General features: G+C 41.8%; 1 protein-coding gene across 4 annotated transcripts in view; it reads right to left on the reverse strand.

Annotated features, from left to right (window-relative positions):
- The window catches only part of Eml4 (EMAP like 4), a 130,093-nt gene that overhangs the window by 9,874 nt on the left and 106,931 nt on the right, over positions 1-13,288 (reverse strand). For all 4 annotated transcript variants that reach the window (XM_031356744.1, XM_031356743.1, XM_031356742.1 and 1 more), the window contains 2 exons: positions 9,030-9,118; positions 7,677-7,774 (listed from right to left, as the gene is read on the reverse strand). In XM_031356744.1, the coding sequence (XP_031212604.1) occupies positions 7,677-7,774; positions 9,030-9,118 (187 nt within the window). The remainder of the gene's footprint in view (positions 1-7,676; positions 7,775-9,029; positions 9,119-13,288) is intronic.

The following is a 13,288-nucleotide window of genomic DNA, read 5'->3' on the forward strand; positions in this document are numbered from 1 at the left end:
CCTCCTACTAAAGTAGCTGGGATGACAGGTATGTGCCATCATGACTGTCCTCATGGATAATTGTGCTGCTATCCCCTCCTACTCTATTTAAAAACCAGTTCCCCCATCATCCCCCCAAAAGATGCCAGGTGGTGGAGGTGCACACCTTTAATCTCAGCACTTGGGAGGCAGAGGCAGGCAGATCTTTGAGTTCAAGGCCAGCCTGTCTACACAGTGAGTTCCAGGACAGCCAGGAAGAAAAGATAGGAAGATAGGAAGAGAAACCCTTTCTTGAAAAACGAAAGACCCCAAACAAACAGATACAGTTGTTTTGCTAGTCTAATCAAATCTAGTAGACTGAAGCACACTAGCAGAGACCTATTCTGCAGCACTTGGTCAGGCACCCAGATAAAACATCCTGTCCTAAAACTACTACTTGGCTTGGGGACAGGAGGACTGACTTAGTGAGGTGAGGGGTCTTTATTTCTTCTCTTCCCCTTTTTGCTTACAAGTATGAGGTAAAGGCTGGAGTTCCTTAGGCAACATAAAATGAGACTGGGCACTGAGATACAGTGGAAGGAGACTATTTTCATGTGTGAGTGAGATGCTTGGATCAAACCCAGGGCAAACGCGCTGAACGCGCTGCCACTGACCTCACATAGATCAGTCTATTGTTGTAGATTTGGTCTAATGCTTGTTATTATGTTAAGTAAGTTCCTAAAATTGCATGAGATACCTAGGGTTCCTACCCCTAGTTGGTTTTAATTGGTAAATACAGTTGCTGGTGGCCAATGGTTGGGCAGAGAGACAGAGGCGGAACTTTAGGATTGTCAGGCAGGGGGATGGAGAAAGGAGGATTGAGAATGGCCATGCCAGGAAAGGACAAAGACCAGGCCTTAGAAGTACAGGACAGAGAGACAGTCAACATGTAAGAGTCAGGAAAGAATGACCTCAGTGGGGACCCAACTAGGTCTAGGGCAACATAGTGTGTGTGTCTGTCATTAAGGAACCCAGAACATTGGGGCAGGCAGCAAGGACTGTGTGCAGCCACTGGGATGATTTGAGCAGGATTGACTGACTACTGCCAACAGATGGTTCTGGGCCAGAAGGCTGAAGACAGATGCTCCAAAGTTTTGAGGAAGTCAGCTATCTCTACAAACTGCTTAAGTTTTGGAAGCTATGTTTGTGCCCTTCCTATATATTCAGGATTTTATATGTGTGTGTGTGTGTGTCTGTATGTGTGTGTATGTGTAATAACCATCAGATAAGTCTCATAATCAAACTTAAGTTGTTTAGCACTAAGGAAGATGAGCTACATCTGAAAGGATGCTTTTCAGATGGTAATACAAATTAAAATCACAACAATTCAGATATAGAATTGTAAACTCTTTAAGTCAGGATAGATATTAGAGTAATGTACCTAAAACTGACAAAACTGATTGCCTGGACATTATCAGTATATAATATACCTTAGAGTATACATAACTGTTATTACTATGTTCAATGTATATCCGATAGAAAGGCCTTTTAATAGATGAAAAGGGGGACAGTGGATTTGGTCTAATGCTTGTATTATGTTAACTGGGTTCCAAAATTGCATAAGAATCTGCATTTAAGATGCAGAGGGTCCCTGCCCCAGTTGTTTTTAATTGGTAAATAAAACTGCTAGCGGCCGATGGCAGGGCAGGGAGACAGAGATGGAACTTTAGGATTTAGTGGGCAAAGGGACAGAGAGAGGAAGGAGGGTTGGGAACCGCTGTGTCGGGAAAGGAGAAAGACCAGGCCTGAGGGGCCCAGAAGAGAGCACAGCAATCATGTTAAAACGGGGGTTGGGGAAGAGCAGCCCTACCTCCCACCCACATTGGTCTAGGACAGCAAAGATGGAATATAGATTTCAGTAAGTAATTGGAGGGGAGGTGCCAGACACATGGAAGTTTAGGAATGGCCCACCCATTGAGCTCTTTAAGGCATATTAATATAGAAAGTTGTGTGTGTATGTGTGTGTGTCCAGTGGTTTCTGCTGGGGTGATCTTAAGTTAAGTTTGAGATTTGTGCTGGCTAATGAGAAAATTACAGGAAAACACAATGAACCAAGGTCGAATATGTCCAAATAAGTCTGGGCAGAAGTAAGCAGGCTGTTAGACATCCTGAGAACTAGCAAGTCAAAAAGACATAAACTATAAAGATAGAAAAAAAAACATGCAAGGACATGTCCGGGCAGACACTGAGTAGTGGGCCATCTGGTCCTCTTAGATATGGTTTAAGGTCAGATGCTCTGTTGACTCAGATTAACACCGACCTTAGTAATTTTCCACTCTGTTCTGCACGTAATATAGTTGATATTTGAACTAGTCAATCATGTATAGCCACACTGATTCCTTTGTTCCCTCAGACCTTTTCCCTATATAAACCCCTAACCCCTGAGCCTCGTGGTCGATTCCGCTGTCTCCTGTGTGAGATACGAGTCGATCCGGAGCTCTGATATTAAACTGCCTCATGTGTTTACATCAAGATGGTCTCTCGTGATTCCTTGGGTGCGCGTCCTCCCAAGACTTGAGTGGGGGTCTCCCTATGGGGGTCTTTCAATCTGAGCAGGACCGACTGGTTACAGCATTGGTCTATATCACTAATTTTATTTGTGTGATTTTTTTCAAGACAGGGTTTCTCTGCGTAGCTCTGGCTATCCTGAAACTCATTCTGTAGACCAGGTTAGCCTCAAACTCACAGAGATCTGCCTATCTCTGCCTCCCAAGTGCTTGAACTAAAGGCATGTGCCACCACCACCTGGCAATATCATAATTTTAAAGCTAGTAGAGTACTTGTATAATCTAATGTAGTAATACCAAAGCATATAACTCTATTGAAATTTGAGTTGGTTTTATGGTTTGCTTTCTTTGAGATTTCTAGGAAGTTTAGATGAATCAGGACACACACACAAAACAATAAAAACACATAGTGGAGCTGGGCGGTGGTGGCGCACGCCTTTAATCCCAGCACTTGGGAGGCAGAGACAGGTGGATTTCTGAGTTCGAGGCCAGCCTGGTCTACAGAGTGAGTTCCAGGACAGCCAAGGCTACACAGAGAAACCCTGTCTGGAAAAACCAAAAAAAAAAAAACAAAAAAAAAAAACACATAGTGGTCCACAAAATAAACAATTAAAAAATAATTCTAAAATAATGTTTTTGGAAAGAGAAAAGGTAGGTATCTTGTTGAGTGCCACCTGGTGGAACCATCACTCATTTTGTTTCTGGAAGGACAATGTGTAGGGACACTTAAACCAGCCTGCTGCCTTGTACTAGAGCCCAGATTTGCATCCTTGTGTTGCCCCATCTTCTGAAATAACGTTTCCACACACAATAACACCAATGAGAAGACTGCAATTGCTCAGAATGGTTATACTGTATTACATAGGCATTTCCTAAAGCTCTACTGTCTTTCTTCTGCTACACTGTTCACGTAAATGTTGACCAGTATCAATGTTAGGTCTCAGGCAGTACAATACCTAATCCATATACCCAGAGCTCAAGGCGAGCTACAGAAGGATCTCTGACAGTTGTGTAAAGCCAGTGTTCCTTAGCAGTGTGTGAGACTGGCTCCTATTTGCCAGAAGGCGTCATTTCCAGGTTCCCTCAGTCTCTACTCACAAGTATGGTAGACATTTAAAGCCAGCACCCTTAGATCCCCTCTCTTTATACCCCTACTGGCTGTTCTCTCATAGTTCCCTCTCTTGCTATGTCTCTCTTCTTCTCTTGCCTCCCTAGCTCTGGCCATATTCAGTCTGCTTCCCCTTGCAATAAAAACCTTTCCCTTAACCACACTATGGAGTGGTTTCTTTACATACATTCAGGAAAATGTCTGGAAGTAGGGGCCAGCATCTGCATTTGAATTCTGAGCTCTTGTTGCACCATTTTAAGAAAGACTTCAGTTCTAGTAGTTCTATGAAGTTAGGAACTATTAAAATCCAATTTTATGAAAATAAGATTCAGAGAAGTTAATCAATTTGCCTGAAGTCACAAGTTAGTAGGTGGCAGAGCCAGCCTTGTCCAGTTTGTCCTCCTTAATAGCAGACAACAGGCAAAAGCAACAGTAGCGTTTGAGCAGGTGGTGGAGGTGTAAAGAGCAGGGACAGAAGCGCAGCCTGCAGACAGCTAAGCCAGAGCCGTGCCCACTGCCACAGCCCTAACGGCCTATGCACACACACAAGTCCTGAGAGTGTCTCATGCGATTAATCGACTATCATTTCCCAATATTTTCAAGGTTCTTCTGATCGTCAGCTGTTAGATGCCACTGTTTCTTTCTCTGTTGGATAAGTCGCATGGTAATACAACACATGGTGTAATAAAACACAGTGACAACTCTGAGGATTATAAGCATTGCACAGTCTGTCCTTGATGGCAAATGAAGGAAAATTTAAGTTCTAGATCTGTCATGATATCAAGGCAACTGCAAAAGGAGGACTGAATTAATAAGCAAGCACCCCACACTGCAGCCAACGATAAAGCCAGATTCCCATTCCGGCTCTGTGAGGTGGTGCACTTCCACAATCCTACTATGCAGGAGGCTAAGGGCAGCCTGGGCCACATAATAAGATTCTGTCTCAAACAAAACAAAACAAACAACCCAAACAAACAAAATATTGATTCTGTAAGGTTAAGTCGTATTTCCTATGCTGTATTTATATTAGATAGGCCTTGGGGCCTGTTTATTTCTGTTGAGAGGTTACAAATTGAAGTGTGATTTCAAGCTAGGCAGTGAGACAGTTCAGTGGTTATAAAGCTGCTCGCCATTAACTTGTGTTCCAGCACTGGAAGCCATGCAGAGCTGTTCTCTCACCTCCAATGTGCACTCTGCATATGCACTCTTACACACAAATCCTGTACATAATAGTCAAACAACTTACAGCCTACTACAGTAAATTAAAAAAATCCTCATAGTGAAATATTGTTTTTCTTTTTTAATTTGTATGTGTGTGTGCATATGTTCCATGTGTGTGCACATACACACAGAGGCCAGATGACAACCTCACATTTCTTTACTAGTCTGGAACTCATCAAATAGGCTAGGCTGGTTGGCAGTGAATTCCGGTGATCTGCCAGTTTCTGCATCCCAAGTACAGGAATTACAATCCAGCACTACCATGCCCAGCTTCTTATTTTTAAACAAAGGTTCTGGGCTCTACCCAAGGTCCTCAAGCTCACAAGGCAAGCACTTTTCTAGCTCAGTTGGAATCTTCTTTTTTTTTTAATCTTTTTTATATACTATAGACATTAAGCTGATAAATTAAAAGATATAAACAATGATTTGTAATTTGTTTTCTAAAGAAACAAAATATTTTTATTAAGTTCTGCAAGTAACTCAGATTGCTTGTAGACCAGTTTATAAATGGTTTTAGAGTATGGTACAAAATATACAGAACAGCAATAAGTAAATCTCTCTTTCTCAAACACCAAGTCTTTGCTCATAGAGTTTCAACATTCTTGCTTTCTTTTCTGATATAGTCTCATTATATAGACCCGCTTGGCCTTGATCTAGTGACCAGTGTTCTTGCCTCTGTGTTGCCCCCAGAATGCTAAGAGCACAGGGCTGTGCTGCCAGGCTTAGCCAGACTGAAAACTCCGAATGTGAATGTCCAAAATGCTTTAAAATCTAGAACTTTATAAGCTTGTGTGTTAGATGGGTCAAAACACAAGTGTACTTAAACACACTGTATATAATTACCTCTGTGCTATGAGTATAAGAAACAAATGAATCAGTGTTTTTACTTCAATCTTGGCCCCAAGATCTCTTATAATGAATATATAAATATTCGAAAAGCCAGAAACCTGAAATCTGAATACTTATGGTCCCAAGCATTTTGAGTAAAGAATATTCAGTCTATGTAAAATAAGTAAAATAATTTTCAGCCCCACACCACATGTGTGTTTAGAAGAACTAATTCTTTTATTTTATGTATCTGAGTGAATTGTTTTATCAAGACTATCAAAGGATTTGTGTCACCATGACAACTCATCAGGTCATTTGCTAATTTTGAATAATTTCCTAACACACATGCTAAGTTACTTCATTTTGCACATCTACTGAGTATTTATATGCCAAACACCAGCCTCAGTTCTTTACGCATATTCGCTTTGCTTCTTTTCCTTCCTTCTCTCCTTCCTTCCCTTCTTGTGTGCTGTATGTATATGAAGGCCAGAGAAGGACAGCTAGTGTCTACCTTGTCCCTTGAAACAGGGTCTGTCATGTAAGTGGGAACTAGACTATAAGCCAGTGAATCCCAGTGATCCTCCGGTCTACTCCACAGCGCTTGGTTACAGGCATGCATGTCCATGCCCAGCTTTTTATGGGGGTGCTGGTAATTTCAAACTCAGTCTTCATGCTTGCACACTAAACACTCTTACTTACTGAGCCATGTCCTCAGCCCTGCATTAGCTTCTTTTAATCCTGTGAAGTAGAAACTACTATTACCCTTACTTTACAGGTGAGAAGACTGAAACAGAAGGTTAGAGTAACCTGTTCAAGGCCACACTCGTGTACAAGTGAGTAAGTAAAGTTTAGGTCAGGAGTCTGACGCAGTCTGTGTGTGTCCCCACCAAGGCTCGATTACCTACTCTTTATATACTCTGATATAGATCCCACGTGGGATTGAACCTAGGCCATCAGATACACTGGCAAGTAACTGCCACTGAGCTATGGCTGCTCTTTCAGCTAGACTTCTTGGTGGTGTGTTTGTTTTATTTTCTCTTTCTTCTTGGCTCCTGTCTATTGAGTGCCCCAGCTGGCCTGGAACGTGCAATGATCCTTGTGCCTCTGTCTTGGGTACTGGGATTACAGATGAGTGCTACCCTGCCTGGCACCTGTACCTCTTGAGGACAGAGGAACACATCTAGACAGTCTTGGTGCCTAGGCCATTTCATTAGTTTGAGCAGAGTTCCTGTCTTACAGTAAGCATGCAGATTATCTATAGGATTTAATTTTCATCTTATAAAGATCATCTATTACCTTCAGAATATGGAAATACATTTCTGCCAACTGTCTTAAATGAAGATTGGTCTACATAGTAAGCTCAAGGACAGTCAGGGCTACACAGAGAAACCTGTGTCAAATGTTAAAGAAACTCTTAATTCTAGTTAGAGGGACAGAAATGCTGAACTCAAATGTTCTCCAGTTAAGTAATCACAATTTTATTTTTAAAAAAGATTGATTTAATTATGTGTATGTGTGTGCCCAGAGAGGTCAGAAACAGTGGATTCCCTGGACCTGGAGTTATAGGTGGTTGAAAACAGCTCAATGTCAGACTGGCAATGACAATCAGGTCCCTGAGGAGCAGCGTTCTTTACACTGAGCCATCTCTCTACGTCTCCCACTCCTTGTTTCTGAGACAGGGTCTCAGGTAACCCACGGTGGTCTCAGATTTATTGTGTAGCTGTGGCTGACCTTGAATACTGATTCTCCTGCCCCCTACTCCAAGACATGGGATCAGAGGTGTGTGCCACCAGACCTAGTTTATGATGTATTGGGGACTGAGGCAAGGGACCCACATGTCCTAGTTCAGGCAGTCTCAGTTTTCACAGAAATAGAGTTTAAAGCAGCTAGTCGGAGAGCAACAGCTACATCAATGTGAACATTTAATCCTCCTCACAACAGAATACAATCTCTCAATCACTGTGTCACTTAGGTTACTCTACTTTGCTACTTACAGTGCACTTTCCATATCTGCTGTATTTTCTTCCATTTTCTGAGACTGCATAGAGGTAAATAAAGTTGTCATGAGATCCCACAGCCAGAAGAGTACCATCTAGAATTAAAGAGGAAAAAGTGCTGGTTGAAAATGTCTGTATGTATTGCTGCCTTATTTGTTCTATATTAAATGATGGTTTTTGTTGTTGTGGGGTTTTTTTGTTTTTGTTTTTCGAGACAGGGTTTCTCTGTATAGCCCCGGCTGTCCTGGCCTCACTCTGTAGACCAGGCTGGCCTCGAACTCAGAAATTTACCTGTCTCTGCCTCCCAAGTGCTGGGATTAAAGGCGTGCGGCACCACCGCCCGGCTGGGATTTAACATTTTTAATACATCATTTAAACTGGGCAGTGGTGGTGCACGCCTTTAATCTCAGCACTTGGGAGGCAGAAGCAGGCGGATTTCTGAGTTCGAGGACAGCCTGGTCTACAGAGTGAGTTCCAGGACAGCTAAGGCTACACAGAGAAACCCTGTCTCAAAAAAAAAAAAAAAAAAACCAAAAAACCAAAAAACCAAAAAAACAAACAAAAAAAAACCAACAACAAAAAAAAACCAAATATGTTAAATCCCATCAATTTAACTAATTGGCATTTTATGAACAAAGCTGATCACTTAGCATTTCCTAAAGTCAAATGGTGACCCTGTGCAATGTGGCTCTCCTCCTTGGAGATAATCTCTACTCTTAGCCCCTTGTAGTCAGCTAAAGGCTGGTTTTAGGGAAATTTCCCTACATGTATTGGTGGAAGCGCACAATGTTTATGTAGTATGCTAAGCAGGTACAGCTCCATACTTGGGCAAGCATATGTGATCTCTCACCAATTATAGAGGCTTCCTTAAGAAGGAAGGCATCACATTCTCTAGTTCTATGGTATCTAACAATGCTAACTAGAGTATAAAGGATTGGGAGTGTGGATCCTACTGTGTACTCCAGGCTGTTCCTTTTACAATGTTTGTGGAATGTCAAGGATTGAACTGAAGGAGAATGTAGTTCCACCATGGAACTCCTTCTCCACTGCTTGTAAACTTAAATATAAAGAGAAGTTTGCTAAGTAGGTGGAACACTCCTGTGAATCCTCCTGTGTGTGGTGTGATTTCATTGTTCTTTACTGTTTTAATTGCAACCGTCATAGTTCATTCTAAACTTATACTTGCTCAATGCAGCTTTATTTTTGCAGATGGCATAGTTGCAGCTGTGGAATTTAACCTGACATTCAGGATCACTCCACACTTGACAACTCTTGAATACAGAGGAGTTCAACAAGCACACATGTGATCTCAGTGGGTACAGTGCGTATGAAATGGGGAAGTCTGCTCACCTACTGAGTAGCGCATCACAGAAAGCTGCTCATTTCCGTCCGTGTGGATGGACACCAGATCTCTTGTTTCTGCATCTAGAACAAACCACCTGTTTAGGAAAGAAGAGAAAAACACAGAAACCGCCTTCAGATATTTACATTTACAGGAAACAGTAGGTGACTTTTTCTCCATTTTTAATTTAAAAAACATCAATATTAACCTTATGATAGTGTTTCTTCTAATAATTAATGCTGAATTTACTTATCAAAGAATGCTGCTAGACTGACATGGGCCTAGTTTTAATTTCTACTTAGAAATTCACAGACTGTCACCTGTCCTTCTGCTAAGCATTGCTTATAGACAGGAAGGTAAGATGATACTAGAGGTGACAATGGAAAAGGAACAACTAACCAGTAAGTGTGAGCACGATTGGTGTGTTCAAAGCATCGTCCACAGGGGAATAAAGGTCAGCAGGCACATGGGAACCTCTGAAGAGGATGGAAGACTTAGGAGCAATGACAGCTGCACAGTGGGAGGAAGGTAGGAACGGCAACAGGAATGGATACACATTCATGAATGAATGTTAGGAATTTGTGAGAGGCTGGCCCACTGAAGCCACATGGTCCATGCTCACTGCACACACTGGTACAGCTGACAGTGCCCACAGACTGCCCAATTGCTTCTGTCTGTTACCAATCCTCTGCTACCACTAAAGAAAGCATTGGAAACTGCTTTTTCAAAGAGAGAACAAGATGGTATACCAGCCAAGACTATAGAGCTACAGGGAGTATCAGGCTTCAAGGTTGTTTTATTTTTTAAGATTTATTTATTTTATGTATATGAGTGCTCTATCTACATGTATACATGCATGCCAGAAGAGGACATCAGATCCCATTATAGATGGTTGTGAGACACCATGTGGTTGCTGGGAATTAAATTTAGGACTTCTGGAAGAGCAGCCAGTGTTAACTGTTGAGCCATCTATCTAGCTCCAAAGCTTCAAGTTTTTAATATGATTATCAAACTTAATTATATTCTTATATATTTCAAATTATTAAGTTCATAATTGGCAACCCCTAATATTAAGACTGCTTCCAAGTTACTTTAATTTCCTAGGAAAGCTACGGACATACGACTTTTATCTCTTTGGAAGCAACATTAGCAAGCAGCAAAGCCCAGACCATGTCCTCTATGTGGAAACTCACATTGGTTATAGACAGCACCTACTTAAGAATGAAAGACAAACTCTTGTGATTTTCTGTTTCTTTAAATGCAGAGCAAATTCATTCTTCTATTTTTGGAATAGAATTTGTCAGGTGCAACATGGTTGTGAACATGACTGCATAACACAGTATTGGCCACAGGAGCATCGTCAACCTGAATAGTGCATCTCGGGCTTTCTCGTATACAGATGGCGTTGCTCTTCTTGTCTGCTTTGCCTTTCTCTATACCATATTTGTCCTCAAATAAACTTTGATAAAAATGTCTGGGAAAGGAAGTGAGGGCATTACTAGAGAAGGAAATAGCTCTGATGTCTACTAGGAACAAACTGCTCTGGCCGGGGCCATTCAAGCAGCCATCCCAGGCATATCAGGACAAAGGGTTCTGGATGTGGAGGCTGCCGGCCTTGATTGTTTTCTGGGAAGTTTTAGTCAACTCATGATGATTAGGTTGTACGAGGAAATATTTGAGGCAGGAAATGTTTTTGAGAAACCTGAAGTTTTAGTAGTTAAGAGAACTGAAGACCCCAAGGTAAAGGAACACTGGGCCTGGGTCACTAAGGACAGGGATGTCCATGGAAAATACAAGGGACAAGATGGAGGAAGAAATAACAGGGTCTACTGATTAGTGAGCAACAGGGGAGATCTCTATTAATAGACAGTTGGAGTTTTATTGGGGAAAACTGGAAGATATATGTATGATAAAAGAGATAAAAGGATGGATAAAGCATCAGAGTAGTAAACTACTTTTCTGGAAAAATCACCTGCCTATGGAAACTAGGGTATAAGTTCTAAGAGATAGAATTTACGCTTGTGAAGGAGCTCTGGGGGAAGCTGCAGCAGGACTGTACAGGCTGGTTTTGTGTGTCAACTTGACACAGGCTGGAGTTATCCCAGAGAGGGGAGCTTCAGTTGGGGAAGTGCCTCCATGAGATACAGCTGTGGGGCGTTTTCTCAATTAGTGATCAAGGGGGTAGGGCCCCTTGTGGGTGGTGCCATCCCTGGGCTGGAAGTCTTGGGTTCTATAAGAGAGCAGGCTGAGCAAGCCAGGGAAAGCAAACCAGTAAGACACATCCCTCCATGGCCTCTGTGTCAGCTCCTGCTTCCTGACCTGTTTGAGTTCCAGTCCTGACTTCCTCTAGTGATCAACAGCAATGTGGAAGTAAGCTAAATAAACCCTTTCCTCCCCAACTTGCTTCTTGGTCATGACGTTTGTGCAGGAATAGAAACCCTGACTAAGACAAGGACTTAAAATAGCATTTGGAAAAGAGTTTGAAAAGCATTGTAGACATAGATGTTTGGATGAGCTTAATAAAGAGATTTTGCAAATTTAAGACAACTTAAAAATATTAACATTACCCTGACCTATTTAGCAACTTTCTATGAAAGAAGAGAGCTCGAGAGCGAGCGAGCTGAAAGCTGTCACTGAGACGGCTTCTGAATAGCATGGAGTCATCTGTCAGCTTGTACCTGCGTCATTACCTGAGACTGATTTTGTGCTGACCCAATTCTCCCATTCTCAAGAAGTAGAAACAACAACTGAGGCTGGCCTTCAGCAGTATTTCTATTTTTTTATTTTAATGTTTCCAACTTGCCAGTGTATGGAAGCCATAAGCTGATGCACTGTGTCACTGAGACAGGGTCTCTCTCTCTCACTGGACCCAGGAACTTGGAGACTCAGCTATTCTTGCTAGCCAGCTTGTTTCTACTCTGAGTGCTGGGCTTATAGGCTGGATGCCATGCATGCCTCATTCTAGTCATGACCTTACACATCAAGAGTACTGCCTTTGAGTTCCTTCCCCAGTCTGGCAAATGATTTTTAACAGGAAGCCAATGAGGTTGTTAAAAGTATATGGTTTTTGCTACAGATGTGCAGCAACACTGGGAGCTCCCTCCCTTGTCGCTGCATGTAGGTATTCTTTCAGAAGTTGCCACTGTGGCCAGGATCCCAGTTCTTACTGAAAGTTCTAGACAAGAGAATTTTCTACAGAATTTGTGTATTCTCATTGTATTTAGGACATCGTATTCTGGAGTGTATACAGTAAAACAAAGCTTCTATTTGGGAGTAATGTGCCATCACTATGAGGCTCTATGTGGCTTAAAGAATCTAATGGACTTTGGATGTATAGCCACCAAGGATGGGCATCTTCACAGATTATGCTGACTTGTGAACCTACTACCAAATAAAAGATACACTATCTTTTATGATGACCACTTTTGTGTGTGGAGGTTGTAGGGGTGAGGTGATCACATCTCATGTAGCCCAGGATAGCTTTGAACTTGCTATTATATAACCAAGGCTGACCTTGAAAGTCCTGATCTTCCTACCTTCACTCCACAAACGCTAGAATCACACTCATGTGCCATCATGCCTAATATATGATTTCTAGTTTCTTTAGTAACCACACATACATTTTAGAGCTAGAATTGACCTGAAGTCCCTAAATAAATGTATTTCTTTCCTTTTGGATAAAGTGTTTATGGGTCTTGCTTTTTAAAATGAACCTCTAGATACAAAAACAGGGATGTTGGGGATAGACAGATAGTTACACAATGAAGAGTATATGTTACTTTTCTAGAAGACCCAAGTTTGATTCCTAGTGCCAATGCTGGGCAGTTAGGACAGGCCCAAAAGCTACAGAGAGAAGGAAGACATCAGGGAGAGAAGCAGAGGACTCAACCTCAGGCTTGTAGTTGGTCAAACTCCTCCAGGAGAAGTATACTGGTATGTTTCCTTAGTATCACACTACTGCATACTGGACTCTGGCTCACCAATGTACGCACTACTTGACGACACGATGCAGAATCTATACATGAACATAGACACATGGCTCAAGATTTTACCAGTCATTTCTCTGGTCCTGCACTATTTGGACATGTTTTATAGAAAACTAATTCCTAGCCCTAAATGTGATTTAAAAAGTGAAGTGAGTAATCTGAATGGGTAAAGCAGTAGCTTTTCAATTTCATAAAGTTAGGTGTTTTACAGAGCAAAGGAAAATAAAAACAAATCGAATATCCACAAATCTGAGGCATGGAGGCAGGTGTGAACTTGACAG

Source organism: Mastomys coucha, unplaced genomic scaffold (assembly GCF_008632895.1).
Source record: "Mastomys coucha isolate ucsf_1 unplaced genomic scaffold, UCSF_Mcou_1 pScaffold6, whole genome shotgun sequence".
Taxonomy (NCBI): domain Eukaryota; kingdom Metazoa; phylum Chordata; class Mammalia; order Rodentia; family Muridae; genus Mastomys; species Mastomys coucha.